This window comes from Saimiri boliviensis, chromosome 3, assembly GCF_048565385.1.
Source record: "Saimiri boliviensis isolate mSaiBol1 chromosome 3, mSaiBol1.pri, whole genome shotgun sequence".
In the NCBI taxonomy this organism is placed as follows: Eukaryota; Metazoa; Chordata; class Mammalia; order Primates; family Cebidae; genus Saimiri; species Saimiri boliviensis.
This window is the reverse complement of record NC_133451.1, coordinates 23,567,291-23,590,154: the sequence shown is the minus strand read 5'-3', so window position 1 is coordinate 23,590,154 and position 22,864 is coordinate 23,567,291. Positions and strand designations below refer to the sequence as shown.

Below are 22,864 nucleotides of genomic sequence, written 5' to 3'. Positions count from 1 at the left end.
GTTTTTCCTGTTAATTATGGCAAATAAAGCTAATACATTAATACTGTGATAACAGTTGTAGAGCACGCACATTTTCATTACAATCCTACATGGTAGTTGAGATTAAAGTAACTTGCCACGGAACGTAAGAAATGTTTATACACAAAGGTTTAAAAAAAAAAGACTTTCGTTAAAGTCTTCATCTCCATCTTCGGATAATATATTTTTGGTGAACATTTTTTAAGATCTCTGCATATTGACTCACAAATATGAACTATAATATTTAATATCAGTGGAATCAATGCGTGTCATTTTGTACTTTGATTTTTTTTTTTTCCACTCAGAAATGTCATTAACTGTAGGTATACATTATGCTTTTAAATTTGCTGCCATAGTACTCCAGTTGTAAAAGTATCTCGCCAGTTATTTAACCAATATCCTATTTACTGATGTTTAGGTAGTTCTCTAGTTGTTGCTATTTTATAAATGGGCAGTATGATGAACATTCTTACACATACATATTTGCACACATCCTTCTGAGAAATTCCTGGAGATAAGGTTGACAGATAAAAAGCAATGCTTATTGCCAGGTATCGTGGCTCACGCCAGTAATCCCAGCACTTTTGGGAGACTGAGGCAAGTGGCTCAGGAGTTCAAGACCAGCCTGGCCAACATGGTGAAAACTATTTTTGTCTCTACTAAAAATACAGAAAATTAACTGAACGTGGTGACAGGCGCCTGTAGTCCCAGCTACTCAGGAGGCTGAGGCAGAAGAATTGCTTCAACTCAGGTGGAGATTGCAGTGAGTCGAGACGGCGCCACTACACTCCAGCCTGGGTAACAGCGAGACTCCGTCTTTAAAAAAAAAAGAAAAGAAAAAAACCGAAAAGCTTATTTGATATACTCTGATTTTGATGACCAGTTACATCTTGATTAGCAGTACTTCAGTGCTTGTTATTTTTAGTTTTTATTTAATTTTTTATCAACAGGGTCTTCCTCTGTTGTCCAGGCTGGAGTACACTGGTATGATCATGGCTCACTGCAGTTTCAAACTCCTGGGCTCAAGTGATCTTCCTGCCTCAGCCTCCCAGGTAGCTGAAACTACAGATACGCCACCATACCTGACTGATTTTTAAGTTTTTTTGTAAAGATGGAATCTCACTATATTGCACGGGCTGGTCTCAAACTGCTGGCCTCCAATAACGCTCCTACTTAGGCCTCCCAAAGCACTGGGATTACATATGTAAGCCACTAGATCTTGCCCTCCGTGTAGAATTTTAACATGGTATTAGAACTTTAAAAAGATCTTTAGTAATAACTGATACTGGGCATTTGCAATGGGCCAGACAACACTTTAAGCACATCACATGTATTAACTCATTTATCCTTTTGATACTCCACAAAACTTACTGTCTTAAGCCAGGATTGAACCGAGACACAGCGTAGAACAGTATGTTCAACAGCTGTCATATCATCTCTGTCCCTGCTAGTGTTGTGGCGGTGTCTGTAAAGCGCTGACTTGATAACAGTTTTTAAAAACCCTTATACCTCAACTAGTAAACTTCTAAGAAACTCCTTTATAATAAAAAGTATCTATTGAAAAAAGAAAACATTCATATGCCCAATAGTCAATAAATATTTATGAAGTAGAGAAATTTATTTCTCCCCTTTACAGACCTTTCATTTGTATTGTCCCTCTCTCATTGAAGGTAGATAGTTTGAGCCATAAGCAACATTGCTAGTTGGCTGAATTTGCCTCCTGCATCCTCCCTGTTGTTTTATTTTAATCTGAGACTGAAAGTATTTGAAAATGCTTTTCATTTTGCAGATCACTAAATGGAGGTTGTACCTTGCCTGTGACTTGCAACTGTGATTCCAGCATTTCTCTTATTCTTATTAACACCATAGCTTTCCCTGTTTCTTGATCAGCAACTAATCTTTTTATCTTTAGAATGTATTCTATACATCCTATGTTTTATTTAGCAATGAAGCTTTTGATGAAGTGGGCCCCTGAAAAAATCTTTGTTAGTATAGGTATTACTTTAACAAAGCAAGGCAATGTATAATACATGATTTACTTTGTCCATCACCCCTCTTCCCCCAAATTTTGTAACTCTTGGAAGGTTAGGTCCATGTCTTAATTGCTTTGTACTATGCTAGAAGTATAGAAATCATTAAACTAGGCTGGGCTTGGTAGCTCACCTCTGTAAAGAGATTGCTTGATCCCAGGAGTTCAAGACCATCCTGGGCAACATGGTGAGATCCCCATCTCTGCAAAAGTAAAAAATTAGCCAGGCGTGGTGGTACATGCCTATATTTAGTCCCAACTACTTGGAAGGCTGAGTTGAGAGGACCACTTCAACCCCAAGCCCGGAGCCATGATCCAGTGAGCCACTGCACTGCAACCTGGGTGACAGAACAAGATCCTGTGTCAAAAGAATAAAAGTTGTTTCAATTATTTTGTGTCATCTGCCCCTTCCCCATGGTTGAATGAATACTAGAAACATGAATCCTTTTTGTTTAGACCAGGTGTTCTTTAAGGGTTCTTTTCTAGCTGTATGTTCCATGATTTTTAAGATGGCTATTATTTGAACCATTTGTGAGTATCATGCATTTCACTTTGCTGGGTACATTTCTGTATAGTCTTACCATGAACTATTTTTCATTTGCATTTTGGGCAATGTAAATACTTATTTAATTAACACACACCTTAGACCGGAAGCAGGAGAAACAGAGATGGTTGATGGCATATTTCAAAAGATAGGCCCAGACTCTCAAGTTTTGAATTGTGAGACTTCATTTTATGTTTATTAAGTTATCCTTTGACTTTTCTTTCCCTTTGATTTTCTGTTTATGCCAGGTGGGATGAGAGACTTCATTCAGTTCTGAATTGTATGCTCTTTGATTTTTGTAGACACTGAACATTGGGATGGAAGAGGGGAAAATCACTTTTCATGTTTATGTATGGCTTTTTCCCTCTTTGAGTAAATTTGTACATGGCACATAAATATACTTGGAGCACAGGGAATTTGTACTTTTGCATGTGATGGGTAAGGAACGATGACAAGGTTAGGGGCCTGTATTAATAGCTCTGTGTTGCTTCACTATTTCAAGTCTGGGTTTAAACATCTTGAGACAAGTTTCTCTGCTGAAGGACTGGGTCTGAAGTAAACTAGATTAGTAAAATGAACAAGCATAGGTATTTATTTATTTTTTTGAGACGGAGTCAGGCTGGAGTGCAGTGGCACGATCTCAGCTCACTGCAGCCTCCATCTCCTGGGTTCAAGTGCCTCGGCCTCCCAAGTATCTGCGACTACAGGCACAAGCTACCATGCCTGGCCAATTTTTTTGTATTTTTAGTAGAGATGGGGTTTCACCATGTTGGCTGAAATGGTCTTGATCTATTGACCTCATGGTCTGCCTGCCTCGACCTCCCAAAGTGCTGGGATAGCATAGATTATTTTATTTTATTCCCACCACCAGTCCCCTAGAGGCTGCTTTCAGCCACAACACATATGAGCAGCCTACAGCCATTCAGCTTGTTAAGTTCTTACCATACTTTTAAAATTACTGTTACTAAGAATGATCTCTAGTAACTGGAAGTAGATACCAGAATCAATTACTTAAAATTGACCCAAGTTTAAATGAGTGGGTACCTGCATAATTTTAACATATTAAACAAGTTAGTAGTATTCAGCGAAGCTTACTTTTAATTTGGCTATGTTTCATTTTATGGTTGACTAAGGTATGGAGAGTTACAGAGTGCTTTCAATGTTTTACTGTTGCTGTTAAGGTTGAAATGCAAGGGTAAACGATGAAGAAGGAATAAATGTGTTTTAATTTGAGTTTTTCTTTTAAAACAATATACATTTACTGAGCAAAATTGGAAAAATGCTGGAAAATACAAGAAAACAAATTCTGCTACAGTCCTGTAATTCATATTTGTATTAGTTGAGATATTGATAAATATAACATTGTGCTATGCTCTTTACACTTTGCATTACAACAAAACACTGTCCTATGGCAAAGAAAGGAATATTAAAGTAATTTGGAAGTGGATTATAAAAGTATTGAGCAAAACCCACTATCTGCTGTAATAATGTGAGGTGAAATTGTCTTTATGTCCAATAACAGTGTTTGTGCTACATTTTGAATATACTTTTAGTGCAAAAAATACCTCTTCATAATTGAAAGAGAATTTGAGAAAGATTGTGATGCCATCTTCTATTGCCAGATTTGGACCTATCTATTCTTCACCCTACCCTCAGTGTCTGATTGCTGTTGTCTAAGTAGGAGGGGTCTTATGTTACCTCACCTTATGTTAAAAGTTAAGGAAGGTGAGGCATCAAGGAAGGGAAAAATGTGGGAGAATGAGAAATCCTTGATTGTAGGGCATTTTTTATTTCTGATGGTTAACATAATCCATTGGATTTTTTTCGTTAATTTGAATGTCGGACATTTAACACTCTTTGTGATTATAACATTACCGTGAACTTTCTGCATAAAATTCAAAATCTGAATTCTAAATTTTTATTTTTAGGAAGGATCGAGATCGAGACCGGGATCGTGAAGATCGGTCTAAAGATCGAGACCGAGAACGTGATAGAGGAGATAGAGAGCGGGAGAGGGAGAAAGAAAAGGAGAAGGAGTTGCGAGCTTCAACTAACGCTATGCTTATCAGTGCTGGATTACCACCTTTAAAAGCCTCCCATTCAGCCCACTCAGCCCACTCAGCACATTCAACACATTCGACGCATTCTGCTCATTCAACGCACACCGGACATGCAGGTCACACATCACTTCCGCAGTGCATTAATCCGTTCACCAACTTACCCCATACTCCTCGATACTATGATATTCTAAAGAAACGGCTTCAGCTCCCTGTTTGGGAGTACAAGGATAGGTTTACAGATATTCTGGTTAGACATCAGTCCTTTGTACTGGTTGGTGAGACTGGGTCTGGTAAAACAACACAGGTGAGTTACTGTATACCATGGTACATATTTCCTTTATGTTTAAGTTTACCAAATGTTACATATTTGATTTTGGTGGTCATTTCCCTTGTCTGTCCTGTAGAACTTAATGAAGAATAACTGCTTTGATGTTTAATTGGCACTCTGAATTTCAGAGTAGAAATCCTGTAGGGAGTACCTCTTTCCCCTGAGTTTAGGGGAAAATAGTGTTGGCTTTTCCAATTTTGTTACCTTAAGTATGGCAGAGTGATGCTTTTCCACCCATTTTGACTCTAGGACAGTACAGATTTAGGGGCACACAGTTTTCTTGTGCTTGAGTGGAAAAATCAGCCACTGGGGTTAATTTTTGTTGTTTATGTTTAATACATTATTTTGAACCATGCGAATATCTATTTTTCCAAAAAATGAAGTTCGAAAAGAATGTGAAGTTTCTACCCGTGACGTTTGTCCATCTAGTCATGCCTCCCCCCCATAGGACTAAGCACTGTTACTAGTGTCTTATTCGTAGTAATCTAGGATTTTTAAAATCATGGGTGGTCCATTATTAACTTAGACCCCTGTTGATAGACATTTAGGCTGTTTCCCGTGGTTATCTTGCATGGTCAAGTATTTCTGTAGGAAGCAGAAATTGTTAGGTTAGAAGATCATTTGTAATTGTGATACAAAAAGTTGGATAGCCTTCCAGAGGAAGTGTATCAATTTACCTTTCCGTGAGCATATATGAAAACACGTGGGAAACTATTATAACGTATTACTGAACTTGAATTTTTATAAATCCAATAAGTGAAAAATAGCATTCTAGTGTACTTTTAAATTTGCATTTTCTTGCTGTGGCTGCGAAGTAACTGTCTTTATACACCTAAGCCTGAACCATCAATTAGAAATTTCTTTTGGTTTCAAAAGTAGTGGTCCCTGGTCCTTGTAGAAAATTTGAAAAATTCAGGAAAGCGCTGAAGTGAATTTAATAATTACTTGTCTTACCATGCAGAGATTGAACATATTACATATACAGTTTGTCTTTTTCTAAAGTTACATGTGCATAGAGACATTTTGAAGGTTACTGTAGCAACCAAAATAGGAAGCTTTTATTACATACTGAACCTTAGTACTATTTTTCTTTTTCTTCTTCTTCTTTTTTTTTTTTTTTTTTTTTTTAATTTTTGTTGTCGTTGAGACAGAGTTTCTCTTTTTCACCTATGCTGGGAGTGCAGTGCTGTGAATACATCCTCAACCTCCTGGGCTGAAGCAATCCTCCTGCCTCAGCCTCCCAAGTAGATGGGATCACAGGCACATGCCACCAGCACTTGGCAGATTTTTAAATAACATTTTTGTAGAGTTGAGGTTTTGAATTCCTGAGCTCAAGCAGTTTTCCTGCCTTAGCCTTCCCAATTTTTCTTGTTTAATGAGGGAAAACTTAGTATTGATCTAAGGGTATTCAAAAATCACCTTACGAAAATTAAAGAAATTTACAAAATACATGAAAGACTTTAAGTCTGAACTTACTATTTAATTGACACTTGGGTAAAGCCAGGCACTGTATACTTTACATATATTAGCTTATTCAATTTTTTCTATAACCCTGCAGTGAAGGGTTATGTTACTTCTTTAAAGATGAGCAAAATGAGGTTTAGATTTATGATAAACTTAGGTTTTCCCTGGGTTACATGAATTAATGGATTTAGGTGGGCTCAATGTTTAAAACTTTGTCCCCTTGTCTTTATATCTAAAGTTTTATTTCATACTGCTATTCTGTGATCTGATATGGTCAGCCCTATTTCAGAGATGAGTATTAACAGTTAGTGTAGAAGAGGGTCAGATCAACTCAAGATGAGGTTTGTGATTATTTGGATTAATATTTGACTTTTGGGGGCGGTAATTAAGATATTTGAGTACTTAGGATTGCAGCACATCTGGGGGATTTGAAGGGAACCCAAACAGTTTAAAAAGTGAGTTTCATCTGAATGCTTTCTGGCATGCTCGTATTAAACTTTGACTCAAACCATTAAAGTCAGGTTTTTTTTGTTTGTTTTGTTTTGGTTTGGTTTTTTTTTTTTTTTTTTTTTTGGTGATTTGTTCTTCTCAGAAAAAGAAAAAAGAAATTATCTAAACAAAATCTAAAGTAATGACTTGAACTTTTTTTTTTTTTTTTTTTTTTTTTTTTTGAGATGAGGTCTCTGTCATCTAGGCTGGAGTGCCCCGAGCAGCATGATCTTGGCTCACTGCAGCAACCTGCTTCCAGCCAGGTTCAAGTGATTCTCCTGCCTCAGCCTCCTGAGCAGCTTGGACTACAAGCTTGCCACCATGCCTGGCTATTTTTATTTTATTTTTTTAATAGTCTTAATAGAGACAGGTTTTCACCATGTTGGCCAGGCTGGTCTCTAAATCCTGACCTCAAGTGATCACCTGCCTCGGCCTCCCAAAGCGCTGAGATTACAGGCCTGAGCCACTGCACCCAGCCATGACTTTTAACTTTTGACATACCTACAATAAAGACATTTCACATTGCTGCTAAGTAGACATAACTCTGCACATGTGTAAGAAATTGAAGCTAGGGCAGCCAAAGGGACAGTGTGAGCAAGGACAGTGTGAGCTAAGAAAATGAAGGTATGTTCTAGCTAGAGTACAGTGTGTGGGAAGGTGGAGGTGGGGCAGGTGAGACTGGAACTGTAAGTTGAGCAGCCTTGGTGTATCTTGTGTAGATTGGAAGCCATCAGAGCTCTTGAACTGGAGAGGAATGATGAGTTTTTTAATAAAAGTGTCCGGTTTAGTGAGCATATTGATGATACACCATGTAAAAGATCATAAGTTTTGATTCTCTGAAGGGCCAGGGGAATGGAGAATAAAGAATGGATTGGAGTCAGGATATTAGGAATTACAAGTATTTTGGAGGAAGGTGAGAAATGGTTTTGCTTTTGAATGTGTGAATTTGAGATACCAATTAGGTGGAAATGACCGTTAAGTCTAAGATGGAAGCTAGAATTAGGATTGGCATTGATGACTTAGGATGTTGTATAAAACAAGACAACTGGAACACTGAGGATCAGGTTTTAAGATGATTGCAAGTGAAGGAAGCAAGCTGGAAAGGAGGAATGGCTTTAGAAGAACTTAATTCTGGCCAGGTGCGGTGGCTCATGCCTGTATTCCTGGCACTTTGGGAGGCCGAGTCAGGTGGATCCTGAAGTTAGGGGTTCGAGACCAGCTTGGCCAACTTGATGAAACCCCATCTCTACTCAACATACAAAAAATTAGCCAGACATAGTGGCATGCGCCTGTAATCACAGCTCCTTGGGAGACTGAGGCAGGAGAATCGCTTCAACGCTGGAAACGGAGGTTGCAGTGAGCCGAGATCATGCCACTGCACTCCATCCTGGGCAACCAGAGTGAGACTTCATCTCAAAAAGCAACAACAACAAAAACAAAAAAGATCTGAACATTCTTGCCTTGAAAATTTTGAATTACTTGTAAATACCTTTAGTTTACCAGTGAGTGGATTTTGAATTTCATTTTGCTAGATCTTTGAAGGTACATTTTGCCTTTGTAAAAGGGTTGCCGAATTGAAGATACGTAAGTAAGTAAGTAAGTAAGTAAGGCTTTATATGGCCTTACTGGAAAACCACTTAAATCTGGGTCTGTGGATTGACAGAACCCGATAGATACTACTACTATAGTTATTTTTGTTCATTTAGTGTTTTAGAGAGATACATGACCTTTTAGAGAATCAGCATAGTCACCCTCCCTTTCAGAAAGTTGTCAATGACCAGTTACCCCAAATTGCAGAACCATCCTAACTGAAATGTAATAATAGGGTGAGCACAGTAGCTCCCAGACCTGTAATCCCAGCACTTTGGGAGACTGAGGCGGGTAGATCATGGGGACAAGAGATTAAGACCATCCTGGCCAACATAGTGAAACCTCATATCTACTAAAAATACAAAAAAAATTAGTTGGGCTTGGCACATGCTTGTAGTCCCAGCTGCTTGGGAGGCTGAAGCAGGAGAATCACTTGAACCCGGGATGCAGAGGTTGCAGTGAGCCGAGATACACCACTCCACTCCAGCCTGGCAAAAGAGCGAGACTCCATCTCAAAAACAAAAGAAGTAATAATAGTGCAGCCACCAATATTCTTCTTCATCAGTTTTGCTGTACTAATACTGTGCAGAAAACTGCATGTTTCCTGTACCATTGGAGTCTGATAGGCTTTTGGAAGCTTTAATGTAAGTCAGTTAATGCTCTTCGAGCAGTGAATTTTCATTTAATGTGGTGAGAACTTCTATTCTTCCCATGATTCTTTTCCAGTTAAGTGACCAGAGAACTGTAAAACTGGGGAATCCATTAGCTTATATCGATAATAGAACTGGGGGAAAAATGGACTGTCGTCATGGCAACCAACTTGTGCTTGGGGGTCCCCCCCATCTTTTTGGCCATCCTTAATGAAGTGCTGCTGCTCTTTGCTGGCAGTTCTTAAAATTGAGTTTTTAGATGGTACCCGAGGTTCTGCCATTGTGCATATTGCTCCTGAGGGGAAAAGGATAGGATTACCAGAGTTGGGTGCTAAGAGTTAGATTCTGCTGGCTTACAAAATAAATTTGAATTGAATTAAATAAAAGCACAGGTTCAGAGTCAGAGCTACAAGGAGATGTGATTTCTACTTGATTTTGCAACTCAAATTGTGTAAGAATTTAAAAGTTACACTTTCTTAGAAACATTTGTTATAAAGTAGAATTTGTTGTAAATGGGATTTAAAAAAATTGCTTAGAGAAATACTTCATAATGGGACCGTTCACACTGTTGAGTGTGTTCCCGAGTGTATGTACCCAACTCAGGTATGTGTCATTTCAGTATTATACACCACTGTTCCTTGGCTTAGAGAGCTTGTGTTGTTACAAGTTTTGAATCACAAATCTTTTTGTCATTTGCCTAATTGAATTTGGTTTTAAGTCATTGGAATGAGATTAAGTGCTTTATGTTTTATATACTTGATATTCAGGCAGAGTAGAATTAATTTAAATGTGAAATTATTTGATAGATTCCACAGTGGTGTGTGGAGTACATGCGATCATTACCAGGACCCAAGAGAGGAGTTGCCTGTACCCAACCCAGGAGAGTGGCTGCAATGAGTGTGGCTCAGAGAGTTGCTGATGAAATGGATGTGATGTTGGGCCAGGAAGTTGGTTACTCCATTCGATTTGAAGACTGCAGTAGTGCGAAAACCATTCTTAAGTAAGTACTACGGCTTTAAAGATGCTTTTCTTTCTCTGCTTGCTATTTTCTGCCATTAGATAGCGAGGACTTTGTTAATGCAGGCTCAAGTCACTGAAATTTAGAATAGAATTGTCCAGAGTAGACCTTCTTAGACTTAACCACATGACCTTATTCTAATTATAGCTATGTAGTAGAAATTGAAAGTCAAAGGTCAGATTTTGGTTACTTAGTTCTGCATTTTAGGTGAAATGTTACTGATGTTGTAAAATCTGTGGTTTTAGTAGACATAATGGTGTATCACTTAATTGTGATGGAAAAGGAAAGTAATATATGTTACTTAGTAAAAGACACCTATTTGTAGAAAGAAGAATGTGTAGATGGGAAATGATTTATTTAGGGGAGAAGGGACTTTTAATGTTAATCATGCATCTGTTACGAGCTGAAAAGAAGAATCTTTTGTTCTGTAATACACTCTTAGAGCCACTTCTAGGTCCTCGTTCCTCTTTAGTAATGGTGTACATGATCTACTGCCATATAGAGTTTTCTAATCTTTTAAGTCTACGTTCCCTGTGGTTGCTTCTGCTTATCCTGTATTTATATGACATTTAGGTCCTTTTTAAATGTGATTTATTTGAGTGGGGCACAGTGGCATGTGTCTGTATATTCCAGCCACTTAGTAGGCTGAGGCAGGAGGATTGCTCGAGGCCAAGAGTTCAAGGCTATGGTGCACTGTGATCATGCCTGTGAATAGGTACTGCACTTCAACCTAAGCAATAGCAAGACATTTCTTTAAAAAAAAAAAAAAAATCATCCCTATGTGATCTCCCTGAGGTTTTTAAAAACCACTTTGGAACATTGTGCAGGCAGTGATAGGAGTGTTTGTTGTCAGAGAGATATATAGTGTTAATGGGATAAATGAGACAAGAGTCTTTTTTTTTTTGAGATGGAGTCTCCGTCTGTCATTCAGGCTGGAGTACAGTGGCATGATCTCAGCTCGCTGCAACCTCTGCCTCCCAGGTTCAAACAATTCTCCTGCCTCGGCCTTCTGAGTAGTTGGGACTACAGGTGCCCACCACCACACCTGGCTAATTTTTGTATTTTTAGTAGAGATGGGGTTTCACCATATCGGCCAGTCTGGTCTCAAACTCCTGACCTTGTCATCCACTCACCTCGGCTTCCCAAAGTGCCGGGATTGTAGGCGTTGAGCCACTGCACGCGGCCCGAATCTAGTATTTCTTTAAAAGAACTATTTTGTAGGAATTTTCAAATGTATGCAGAAATTGAATAGAATAATGAACTGCATGTATTTATCACCCCACCTTTAACTGTTTCAGTCTTACTCATACCCAAGCTTTTCTCTGTCCCATGTTATTTTGAAGCAGTCCTAGATACCAAATAATTATATATATTTCAGTGTGTATCTCTGAGATAGTTTTAAAAATAGAGGTATCATAACTTAAAATTATTTGATCAAAATATCCAGTCACTCTTCAACATTTGTGTTAGTTTTTTCTAGTTCTTTGATTTATATCTCATTTTATTGGAGCTTTTTATTCAGTGTGATATTTAATAGCAGTTCAACTTTAAAATGCTTAAATAAGCTTATCCTTATGACTTTATAAGGCATATTTTTGGCTTAAACCTTAATCTTCACTGAATAAATTCTTCTAGTTGTTCGATGATACCATGTTATTGATCACTGGTAATTACAGTATAATTGACAATAATTACATAATCAAAAGTCATAGCTCATTATTTTATACTACTTTAAAATGCAGATAATGTCAAGGACTTGAGGATAATAAGGGGGAGATTTTACTCATCTTTAGGAGGAATATCAGTCTGACTTGATTCACATTGCGTTGAATTTTTCTTGGTAAGCCACAGTTGACTTGAGAACAGAATTTGGAAATTGGGATGCAAGAAAGTTAATGCAATACTGGTGCTCTGTGTATGTGTAGTAGGAAGTAGATGGAGGACAGGCTTTCAAAATATGTGTACTTAAAGATTTCACAAGTAACAGATTTTATAGTTCAAAGTACTTTTGGCATTGTGATGTTTTCTTATTGGGCAGTTTCTAGAGGTTAAAGCTACTTTTAAAAGCTTACTTAAGGCAGGGTAAGCTTATTGGGGTTTCATTTAGAAGATAACCTGGTGTTGCCTTTAAATAATATAAGTATAGGAGTGTATTACCATAAGTTAGTTTAAAATTTAAAAATTTCAAATCTAACTCTTTCCCATTTAATAGGAAGAAGACTTAACTAATGAGAATGCTTCATTAAATATAGCTCTTTTCATATATAGATAAGAAATGCTTACATATCCATTGCGTAGCCAGGGCGAGCTCTAATTTTCACTATAAGATAGTAAAGAGGCTAGCTTAGCCAGATTCTGCTTGAGGAGTACAGATTTAGTCATAGTTTGGGAGCATTTAGCTAAATAACATATCTTTAAATTGTCCTCATGTAGATAAGGGTCTATAAGATAGTTTCTTCAGTGTTTGGGATACCTATTCATAAATTTTAGGCTCTAGATCTGATACTGTGCTCTTTTCAGAAGATTGGATCTAGTATAAGTTAGTGCACAGTCTGTTAATATAGCCTTAAATGGCTACCCAGTCCCAGTGGACAAGTAAGTTTACAAAGCTGCCATTGCTACATGGTTTTTATATTTCCTTTTTTATGTGTTCGCTTGTCCCCATCCTTTTCTTCTGAAGCATTCCTTTTACAACATAATTATTTTCCTGTTGTCTTGGAATGAAAATTATGAAGAAAAAAACGCAATAAGTTACTCAAAGAGTAGGCCAGTCAGAGAACGATACTTGTGACTAGTTATTGCCATATTTGTGACTAGTGTAAAACACCTTGATTCATTTTGATGTAAAGAAGGAGAGGTTGTTGGTTTCTAGTATAGCCCTTTTACGGTGGATTTTAAGAAGTCTGGTTGTAACATTTTAGTTCAGGAAATCACCTTCAGGTTTTTGAAGGTGCTGATAATTTTTTAGGAAAGAAAACAATTTGATAATTTTGTATGTATGGAAAAACATAATAATTGAAGTTGTTAATTTGGCAGGTAATTTTACTGTTATTTTAGGTATGATACACTTCCTTTTAATTTTTTCCTAAGCTGTAAAATTACAGAGATGTTTATGTTGAAAGAATCTAATAATTTATACATGTAATGATTAGTCACTCAGTCAGCTAATTAAGTATCTTCTATCTGTTGGGCAGTGCTAGGTATAATAATGAAAAGTGAATCTAGTCCCTGTCCTTGTTAAAGCAAATAAAAATGTAAATAAAAAGTTTGAAATTATGATTAACCTCCTGAAGCAGAATATGGGGGTTTATATGAAAATGATTTGAGAATTAAGTTCAGGTGGGAAGAAGTTGGGTTGTTTTTTTTTTTGAGTCAGAGTTGAGTCTGTCACTCAGGCTGGAGTACAGTGGTGCCATCTTGTCTCACTGCACGTTCGTCTCCCGGGTTCAAGTGATTCTCGTACCTCAGCCTCCGGAATAGCTGGAATTACAGGCATGTGCCACCATGCCCAGTTACTTTGTATTTTTAGTAGAGATGGGGTTTCACCATCTTGGCCAGGCTAGTCTCAAACTCCTGATCTCAAGTGATCTGCCCACCTCAGCCTTCCGGAGTGCTGAGATTCAGATGGGAGCCATTGCACCTGGCCAAGAAGTTGGAATTTAAGTCAAGGATTGAATTGAAAATAATGGTTATCCAGAACGTGGATTCTAATATAGGCAATTACAGAGCATTGCCATAGCAGATTCTTTGGTGCCTCTGGAAACAGCTGGCTGAAGCACTAACTGTATAAAGACTAGTTACGCGGATTCCAGAGTGGGTTTCCAACCAGACAACTTCATTTAAAAATAGCCTGAGACCAGGAGCAGTGGCTCATGTCTGTAGTCCCAGCACTTCAGAGGCTGAGACAGGAGGGTCACTTGATTTCTAGGACAGGTAACATAGTGAGACCTGGCTCTACAAAAAGCAAAAAGATTATACATACATATATATATATATATATATATATATATATATATATATATATATATATATAAATTAGCTGGCTGTGGTGTTGGGTACCTGTAGTCCCAGCTACTTGGATGAAATTAGAGGATCACTTGGACCCAAGAGTTCAAGGCTAAAGTGAGCTAGGATTGTGTCACTGCACTTCAGCCTGGGTGACAAAGCAAGACTCTATTCTTTCAAAATAAAAAAAATAGAATTAAAATTAGTTGGCTTGTGAAGAGAACCAAAAGAAAATAGATCCTAGAGCATAGCCTCTAGGGTCAGTGTCTGAGTTGTCCTAGCTCTGCCCACTTGTTAGCTGTGACGTTAACTATGTGTTAAGTAGCTAGTAGCTCCAGTGTCCATATTTCTTTTTCGGAAGATAGAGCTGGTAGAGCTGGTATTCACTGCTTGATAAGGTTGTTCTGACATTAGATATAGTAGTCTGCATATAATCTTTTGTCTTTTGTGGCACTCTGTTTAAGAATACTTCAGTCAGCATTGCTGATTCTTCCTGCTGTTGGTGATGATGGTAGATTTCCAGTTGGAGAAATTATTGGATCTTATTAACCAGATAGCCCAGTTAGAGAGGGACTTATAAAACCAATTTAATAAAGTTCCTTTTAGCACAATAATTGAATTACAATTGGGGATGTAAACTTAAACCTTGACTTTACTCGTCACTAGAATGAATCAGTACAAGTATTCTTTTAGGGATGGAGGTAAAGGTGAAACAGATGTGCTACTTTAAGGACTGTTAATTATACAATTATAAACTAATTTGTTGAACATCTGTTATGTGGCAGTCTTGGTTCTAATTCATGTGTGGTACCTAGGTTAGGTAAGGGTAGGATTCTTAAAAAGAGGTGGGAATAAAGGATGTGTGTGGTTAACACATAGGCAGTTCCTACCAGAGGACTAAAAAGTTATTGTGGTCACCCTAGAAGTAGAATTCTATTGGCTTTTGCTAATTCCTAGAAAACTAACTTGGTTTGCTAAAGCTCTACATGTTTTGTAACATTTGACGTTTGTTTGTACTTAAGTATTTGTGAAGATTAGATATAGAAGGCTCTCTTTTTTTATACAGTGCCAGTATCTTAAAAAATACTAAGTAGCACCCACACATTCATTCTAGCTTTCTGGGAATTCTGTTGAGGATAAAAGAGTATTGCCTTTAAAACTTGGGAAAATTTGAGGAATGGACACTATATTTTTATTTAGTTGTCTGTTTTCCATTGTTAAGTTCTTAGGCGTATCTTCTTGATTGTGTATCTAACTCTGAAACACATATTAAGTGTGTTTTAGCCATTTATGGTAACAAACTGTATGTTTTGATTGTGGTTTTAAACATTTCAGCTCTCAGAGTCCAGGGTTTGATGTTTTTTTTTTTTTTTTTGCAGTGTTTGATGTATTGAACGATGAAACAGTGTAGATTCTAAGTTATTCAAAATATGTTTTCATTCCTTGTGAATATTTACATGTAGTAGTTTGTTGTCATTGTAAACAGTATTTTGATATATGTAGCTATTGTGATTACAGTAAGTTAGTGTTGCTCATATTGTGTAATATGGTTGCTAAGAACATAACAGATTGAACTAGAGGCTGTCTTTGTTTATTCCTTGACTTATAAAAGAAACATTATGTAAGGACTGTGCTAGTATCACTGGCTCTTCACTGACATGGGGGTGGGGTAAGCTGTCAGGCCAATAAGAAGATAATTTGAATGTATAGAGATTTCACAGAGGAGGAGGTATTTAATCTGAGTTGAGAACGGAGAGAGTTAGATAGGCAGATGGACTAGCCAGTAGCAAATAGTATTAATCATTTCCTGATACTCTAGGAAGATGAGCTGGTTTCCAGTAAGGTTGAATTTCCATACTGTCTTAATTGACTGCACACTTAATGTCTCAATAATTTCTTCATGGTACCCCAGGCCTGAAGAAATATTTCAGATTGCATTTACTAAGTAGTTGGATCCTAATAACCTAAGTATGTTTCTTTTAAAAAATAGTACACATATATTGAAAAAAAATTATTTTATTCTTAAATAACCACCATTATTTACTAAGTGTGTTAGTGCTGTTTGATCACGCAGTTTCTCAAACCTTGATAACAGATTGAACACTACCTGCCTGTTCTATACGGATGTTTGCCTCGTACTTTTTAAAACAACTGTCCAAAGTCTAGCTTCACAGATATAACATCAAAAGGAATTAGGTAATTTTGAAAGTCTGAACTACCTTAAACTTGTAGTTGCTGGGATGTCCTACATGTTGAACATGGAAAATAGTAAAAAATTACGTTTTAAATCATTAAGATGAGAACATATACATTGGTGATCATTTAATGCATTCAACAGATGGAATTGACAACTTTACCATTTGAGTGACCTGTTTATACCCAAAGAAGTAGTTTAATCTTCTTTTGGCTGTGGATATATGCATAGACATTAAGGTTGTAAAGTAGTCCAAGAGTCCTGGGATGTAGTGTGCTAGTCTGGCATCTATAACTCCTTGGAGAGTAGGGGATCACCAGGTTGCCCCAAGAGCCGTGAACTGTCCCAGGTTGGAAGCTGAGCAGGTCAAAAGCTGATCAGTAGTAGGATTGTGCCTGTGAGTAGCCACTGTATTCCAGCCTGGGCAACATAGCAAGGTCTTGTCTTTTTAAAACAGGGAGATGTGTATGTATATATATATAAAACAGGACATATATATATAAAAAACAGGGATATATATAATATATATATCCCTGTTTTAAAAAGACAAGACTTAATATTTTAGATATTTCTTTATATGTATATAAATTACACATAAACCTATTTAGGCATATTAATGCTGGTAAGCTTTTTTTAATAGGGGCACTCATTTGGTTTGATTAGATTATAGTGAGTTAATCTAAAAGATGAGTTGTAAGTAGAAAAATTATACCTCAACATTTAAATGTAAAACCTAAAGATTCATTTATTATTAACATTAACCAACACCGTTAACTGTTGAGTATGTGTGCCTTGTTTGGATTCCATTTAACTCTAAGGCTGAAATTTAAACTCAGACATTTAGAAAATACTAAGTGTTGTTTTTCCGGAATGTTAGATAATTCAGTCTTCTGGAATGCTTGATTTCTAGATCCTTTTAAGTCTTTCAGAGTGTCTCACAGATTTGATAGTTTTTTTTTGTTTGTGTGATTCATCTTGTTCTAAACTTCTGAAATATACGACTCACTGTTCAGATATATGACTCTTTTCTATGCTTGGGGTTTATCATTTCATGTCAAATGTAATTCCCTTGACCCAACTAATGGAGATAGGAATATGTGTGTATTACATTATGTTTCATAGAGTATATTGTTATTCCAAGGATTTATGAGTTACATGGAGAAAAGAGTGTGTATACAACTTTGTTTATTGAATATTTACCAAGTGCCAGGCAATTAGTATACTGAGGACTTACATTATTTTGTTTATTTTAAAACAATTTTTACCCTGTTTACATTTTTACAAAGGGAGCATTATAGAAGAAAATTGTCCAAAATGAGATAATAATAAGAATATGAGACTTAAACTCTGTTTTGTCTTGCAACAAATACATATTCTAACTTCTGAGACAGTCTTGGTCTGTCGCCCAGGCTGCAGGGCAATGGTGAGATCTCCGCTCACTGCAACCTCTGCCTCCTGGGTATAAGCAATTCTGCTGCCTCATATTCCTGAGTAGCTGGAAATTTCGGACGTGCACCACCATGCCCGGCTAATTTTTGTATTTTTTAGTAGAGATGGAGCTTCACTGCATTGGCCAGACTGATCTCAAATTCCTGGACTCATGATCTGCCTGCCTCTGTCTCCTAAAGTGCTGGGATTACAATCTGGATCCACTGTGCCCAGCCACCTTTTGTGTAGGCCCCAGTGTTTGTTGTTCTTTCTTTGTGTCCGTATTTACCCAAAGTTTAGTTCCCACTCAGAAGTGAGAACATGAGGTATTTGGTTTTCTGTTCTTGTTAGTTTGCTAAGGGTAATGGCCTTCAGCTTCATCTATGTTGCTACAAGAACATGACCTCATTCTTTTTTATGGCTGGATAGTATTCCATTGTGTATATGTGCTACTTGTAAAAATGAATTCTACTTCTGATGGACATTTAAGTTGATTCCATATATTTACTATTGTGAATAGTGCTGCAGTGAATATACACATGCACATGTCATTATGGTAGAAGGGTTTATATTCTATATAGCTAGTAATGGGATGCTGGTTCAACGGGTAATTCTATTTTAAACCTTTGAGAAGTTGCCAAACTACTTTCTGCAATGGCTGAACTAATACATTCCCACCAGCAGTGGATAAGTGTTCCCATTTCTCTACAACCTTGTTACTTTTTGACTTCTTTTTTTTTTTTTTTTTTTTTTTTTTGAGACGGAGTTTCGCTCTTGTTACCCAGGCTGGAGTGCAATGGCGCGATCTCGGCTCACCGCAACCTCCGCCTCCTGGGTTCAGGCAATTCTCCTGCCTCAGCCTCCTGAGTAGCTGGGATTACAGGCACGTGCCACCATGCCCAGCTAATGTTTTGTATTTTTAGTAGAGACGGGGTTTCACCATGTTGACCAGGATGGTCTCGATCTCTCGACCTCGTGATCCACCCGCCTCGGCCTCCCAAAGTGCTGGGATTACAGGCTTGAGCCACCGCGCCCGGCCCACTTTTTGACTTCTTAATAGCGGTTTTAAGTTGTTTTTTTTCTTTTTCTTTTTTTTCTTTTTCTTTTTTTTTTTTTTTTTTTGAAACTGGGTCTCACTCTGTTGCCCAGGCTGGAGTGCAGTGACGCCATCTTGGCTCACTGCAACCTCCACCTCCCAGGTTCAAGTGATTCTCCTGCCTCAGCCTCCTGAATAGCTGGGATTACAGGCGCATGCCCCCACGCCTGGCTACTTTTTTTTTTTTTGTATTTTTAGTAGAGATGAGGTTTCGCCATGTTGGTCAGGCTAGTCTCTTGGCCTTGTGATCCACCTGCCTCCACCTCCCAAAGTGCTGGGATTACAGGCATGAGCCACCACCCCTGGCTAATTTTGTATTTTCAGTAGAGACAGAGTTTCTCCTCTTGGTCAGGCTGATCTCAGAACTCCCGACCTCAGGTGATCTGTCCTCCTTGGCCTTCCAAAGTGCTGGGATTATAGGTGTGAGCCACCGCACCCGGCCAAGTTGCTTTATTTTTAATGGCTGCATGGTAATTATGATTGTACCCTGGTTTATTTGACACATTCCATTGATGGAAGCTCACATTTGCAGTTTTTGCTGTTAGAAACAGTTGCTGTCCTTAGTATCCTCTTACAAACTTGTACAAACATTTTTTCACACATGCACATCTGTGAAATAAATTCCCTTCAAGTGAAATTGTTTGGGTCATAGCGGATGTTTGAATTTTATCAGCTCTTGCCAGATTGCCCTCCATAGAGATTTTTATGTACTTTTCACTAGTAAGGAATGAGCAAATGAGCATATGTCTCTTTACCCTTGCCAACTCAGCATTATAAAACTTTTTATCTTTGTCAATCTTGTAAGTAAGAAATGAGATCTCTTGTATGGTTTTAATTTTCATTTATTTTCTGTGAAATGAAACATTTTTACGTTTATTAGCCATTTGTATTTCTTTTTGGAATCTGAGACTGGTGCTTTTTTCATCTTTCAGAAGGATTTCTACCTAGTTGACAGATGTTTTTAAGGTGCTATTTTAAAGTGCATCTTGGGGCCGGGCACCATGGCTCACACCTGTAATCCCACCACTTTGGGAGGCCTAGGTGGGTGGATCACTTGAGTTCGGGAGTTCAAGTCCAGCCTGACTAACATGGAGAAACTGCATCTCTACTAAAAATACAAAATTAACTTGGCATGGTTGTTGCATGCCTGTAATCCCAGCTACTTGGGAGGCTGAGGCAGGAGAATCACTTGAACCCAGGAGGTGGATGTTGTGGTGAGCTGAGATTGCACCATTACACTGCAGCCTGGGCAACAAGAGTAAAACTCTGTCTCCAAAACAAAACAAAACAAAACAAAAAAATGCATCTTAGTTTCTGAGAATTTAAATTTGAACAAATGTGCGATATGAAATTGATAGAATTAGATGTCTCTTCATATGCTTTGCCCGTCTTTCTATAGTTGGTTGCCCTTTTTCTTACTGATTTGTAGGAGCTTATAACAGAATTAACACTTTGAGTATAAGTTGCAATTATTGCCCAGTTTGTCATGTTTCTTTGCTTTATGACACTTGATGCAACAGAGACTTGAATTTTGTACACGTATTGAATTAACCACTTTTATGATGTCCAGGTTTTATGTTATGCCCTGTCCAGTATTGTTTTAAATAACTTAATTCATGTATTTTACTGTTTTGTTTTTGTTTTAAATATTTAATCAAGCTGGAATTTTAGTGGGGAGGGATCATAAGATTTGAGGTAGGGATTTCCAGTTTTCATTTTGGAAAAACGATGCCCTTTCTGAGGTTTTTTCCCTTAGTTTGTAATTTTTCAGAGTGTTTCATAAAATATATATAAGTACAAAAATATAAATGAGTAATATAGTTACAGGATGTAATATTTTACCATGCTTTCTTCAAATCAGAATTAGCGATGTGTTAGGTGTTGTCATCTTGCCAAGATCATAGTTGGCAGTTGGCTTGTGGTTTTACTATGACATCGACATGTACCTCTTGCAAAAAAAAAAAAAAAGTACTTAAGCTAGGTTGATATTATTCAATACATTGAGTTTTTGGTGTGTGAAGCAGTCACACTTGAAAAGCTGAACTGTTACTTAATCCAAGGATGTTTTTGCTACTTTAGGCATCTCTTTTAGGCAGTCTGCCTCATGCTTAACTTAGTAACTTAGACTAGTGTCTCTCAAACTTTAGCAACCATCAGAATCACTTGAAAATTTGCTAGAGCACAGATTGCTATGCCTCACCTTCAAAATTTCTGATGAAGTAGATCTGGGATGAGGCTCCGGTTTTGTAGTTCTTACTAGTTCCCATGTGATGCCAATAACTTTTTAAGGGAGTCTCTGCCCTGACACAGTTGGAAAACACTGTAGATAGTAAGGCACACAGTAAAATGTAGAATTTGGTTATCCTGTGGCATTTTTGTTTATTAATTCTTTATTGAAACTTCAAACTTAAAATTTGCTATTGAGACTCACTCCTTAGCCTGGATAAATATTTCATTACTACCAAGAAAGGTAGTAAAATGTGACTCTGTGCCGGGTTCTTCCTGAATTCTGTGTCAAGTTTGTTTGTTGTTGTTAAGCAAAGGGTTTCGTATATTTAACAGTATAGCAAATCGTCTGGTACTCTTCTGTTTTTTTCTTTTTAAATTTTTTTAGTGTCTTAAAATTAACAACAAATTTATTCTCTCACACTTTTAAAGGCCAGAAGTTCAAAAACAATATGTTGGCAGGCTGGTTCCATCTGGAGGCTCTGAGGGCCAGCAGTCTTGCATGATTCCTAGCTTTTGGTGGTGGCTGACAGTTATTGGCATTCCTTGGTTTGTAGCTTTATAGCCAGTGTTTGCCTTTATCTTCACATGGCTTTCCCTTTGTGTTTGACTAATTTGACTATTATTGAGAGCTTCCAACTTTTAAATTTTCATGTTTCTTGAAATTCTTCACTGTAAAAACGGCAAGAAAGATCCCATATTAACTGATGATGCAAGAAGTAATTAAGTGCAGCACCTCATGGAATGGGCTCGCTGGGCGATGATCAGTAGTGAACCATTAGGAATTGTCCGTTGATCACAGAAGTTTTGGCCATTTATCTTAGTACCTGCAATATGCATAGTCTGCCATCTGTAACATTTTTTCCCTCAGAAAAATAAAAAGGAATGTCTGTTGGTTAGCTCTGCTCCATATTGTTGTGATTGATTAAAGCTTGAAGAATGCGAGGAAAAAAGATCAAATTAAACAAGGTGACTTTGGAAACCAATTTTAAGAAGTTTTCAACTTAAAATCATATTTTATCATTTCTGTGACTTTTTCTCAAGTTTTTGTTGTCTGAAGTTAGAATGTATCTTACAATCTATTGAGGTCTTGTAGTTGGTGGCAGTTTGGTTATTATTGCCTGTGAATGCTTGAACTTGATCTAGCTGTACATATTCTCACATCAGAAATAGTGTGAACTATTGGGTCTATACCTACCGAGAGTATTTGCTAATTAAAATGCCTTCAAAAATATTAAACCTTACACTATGATTCCATGTCGAAATGAGTACTGAGTATCAAGAGGCTGGGAAATGGAGCAACAAGGTGTATATATGCTGGTATTTGAGTAAATGTTGGAAGAATAACCAATCCTTTTTTATTTTTTGGCCTGCAAAGCATCAGACAGCTCTATTGAGGCTAAGAGAGTTAACTCACAAATAGAGGAAACTATATGTCGTGTTCTGCTACTGACTGAGATCATGTATAAGAGTATTGCTTATTTTGTATCTGTAATACATCGGAAGACAGGAAAAATTGCCAGATGTCCTCAGATCAAATAAATTTCAAAGCAGCTACAGGCTATAGTGTTGCTGATTCATGCGCTATGCTGGACTGTCTTTAAGGCACTGAGTCATAGTTTAATTGGCAGTGTTTTTTCTTTCCTGGTCTTACATAAAATAACCTTATAGCTAATGATGTCTCTCCCTGAAATGTGGTAGTTATTTTTAAAAATGTGACCAAGG

General features: G+C 37.4%; 1 protein-coding gene across 1 annotated transcript in view; it reads left to right on the top strand.

The window, feature by feature from the left end:
* Nucleotides 1-22,864, top strand: part of DHX15 (DEAH-box helicase 15) — a 55,375-nt gene that overhangs the window by 2,789 nt on the left and 29,722 nt on the right. The window contains exons 2-3 of the mRNA XM_003927483.4: nt 4,520-4,955; nt 9,979-10,172. Of these exons, the coding sequence (XP_003927532.1) occupies nt 4,520-4,955; nt 9,979-10,172 (630 nt within the window). The remainder of the gene's footprint in view (nt 1-4,519; nt 4,956-9,978; nt 10,173-22,864) is intronic.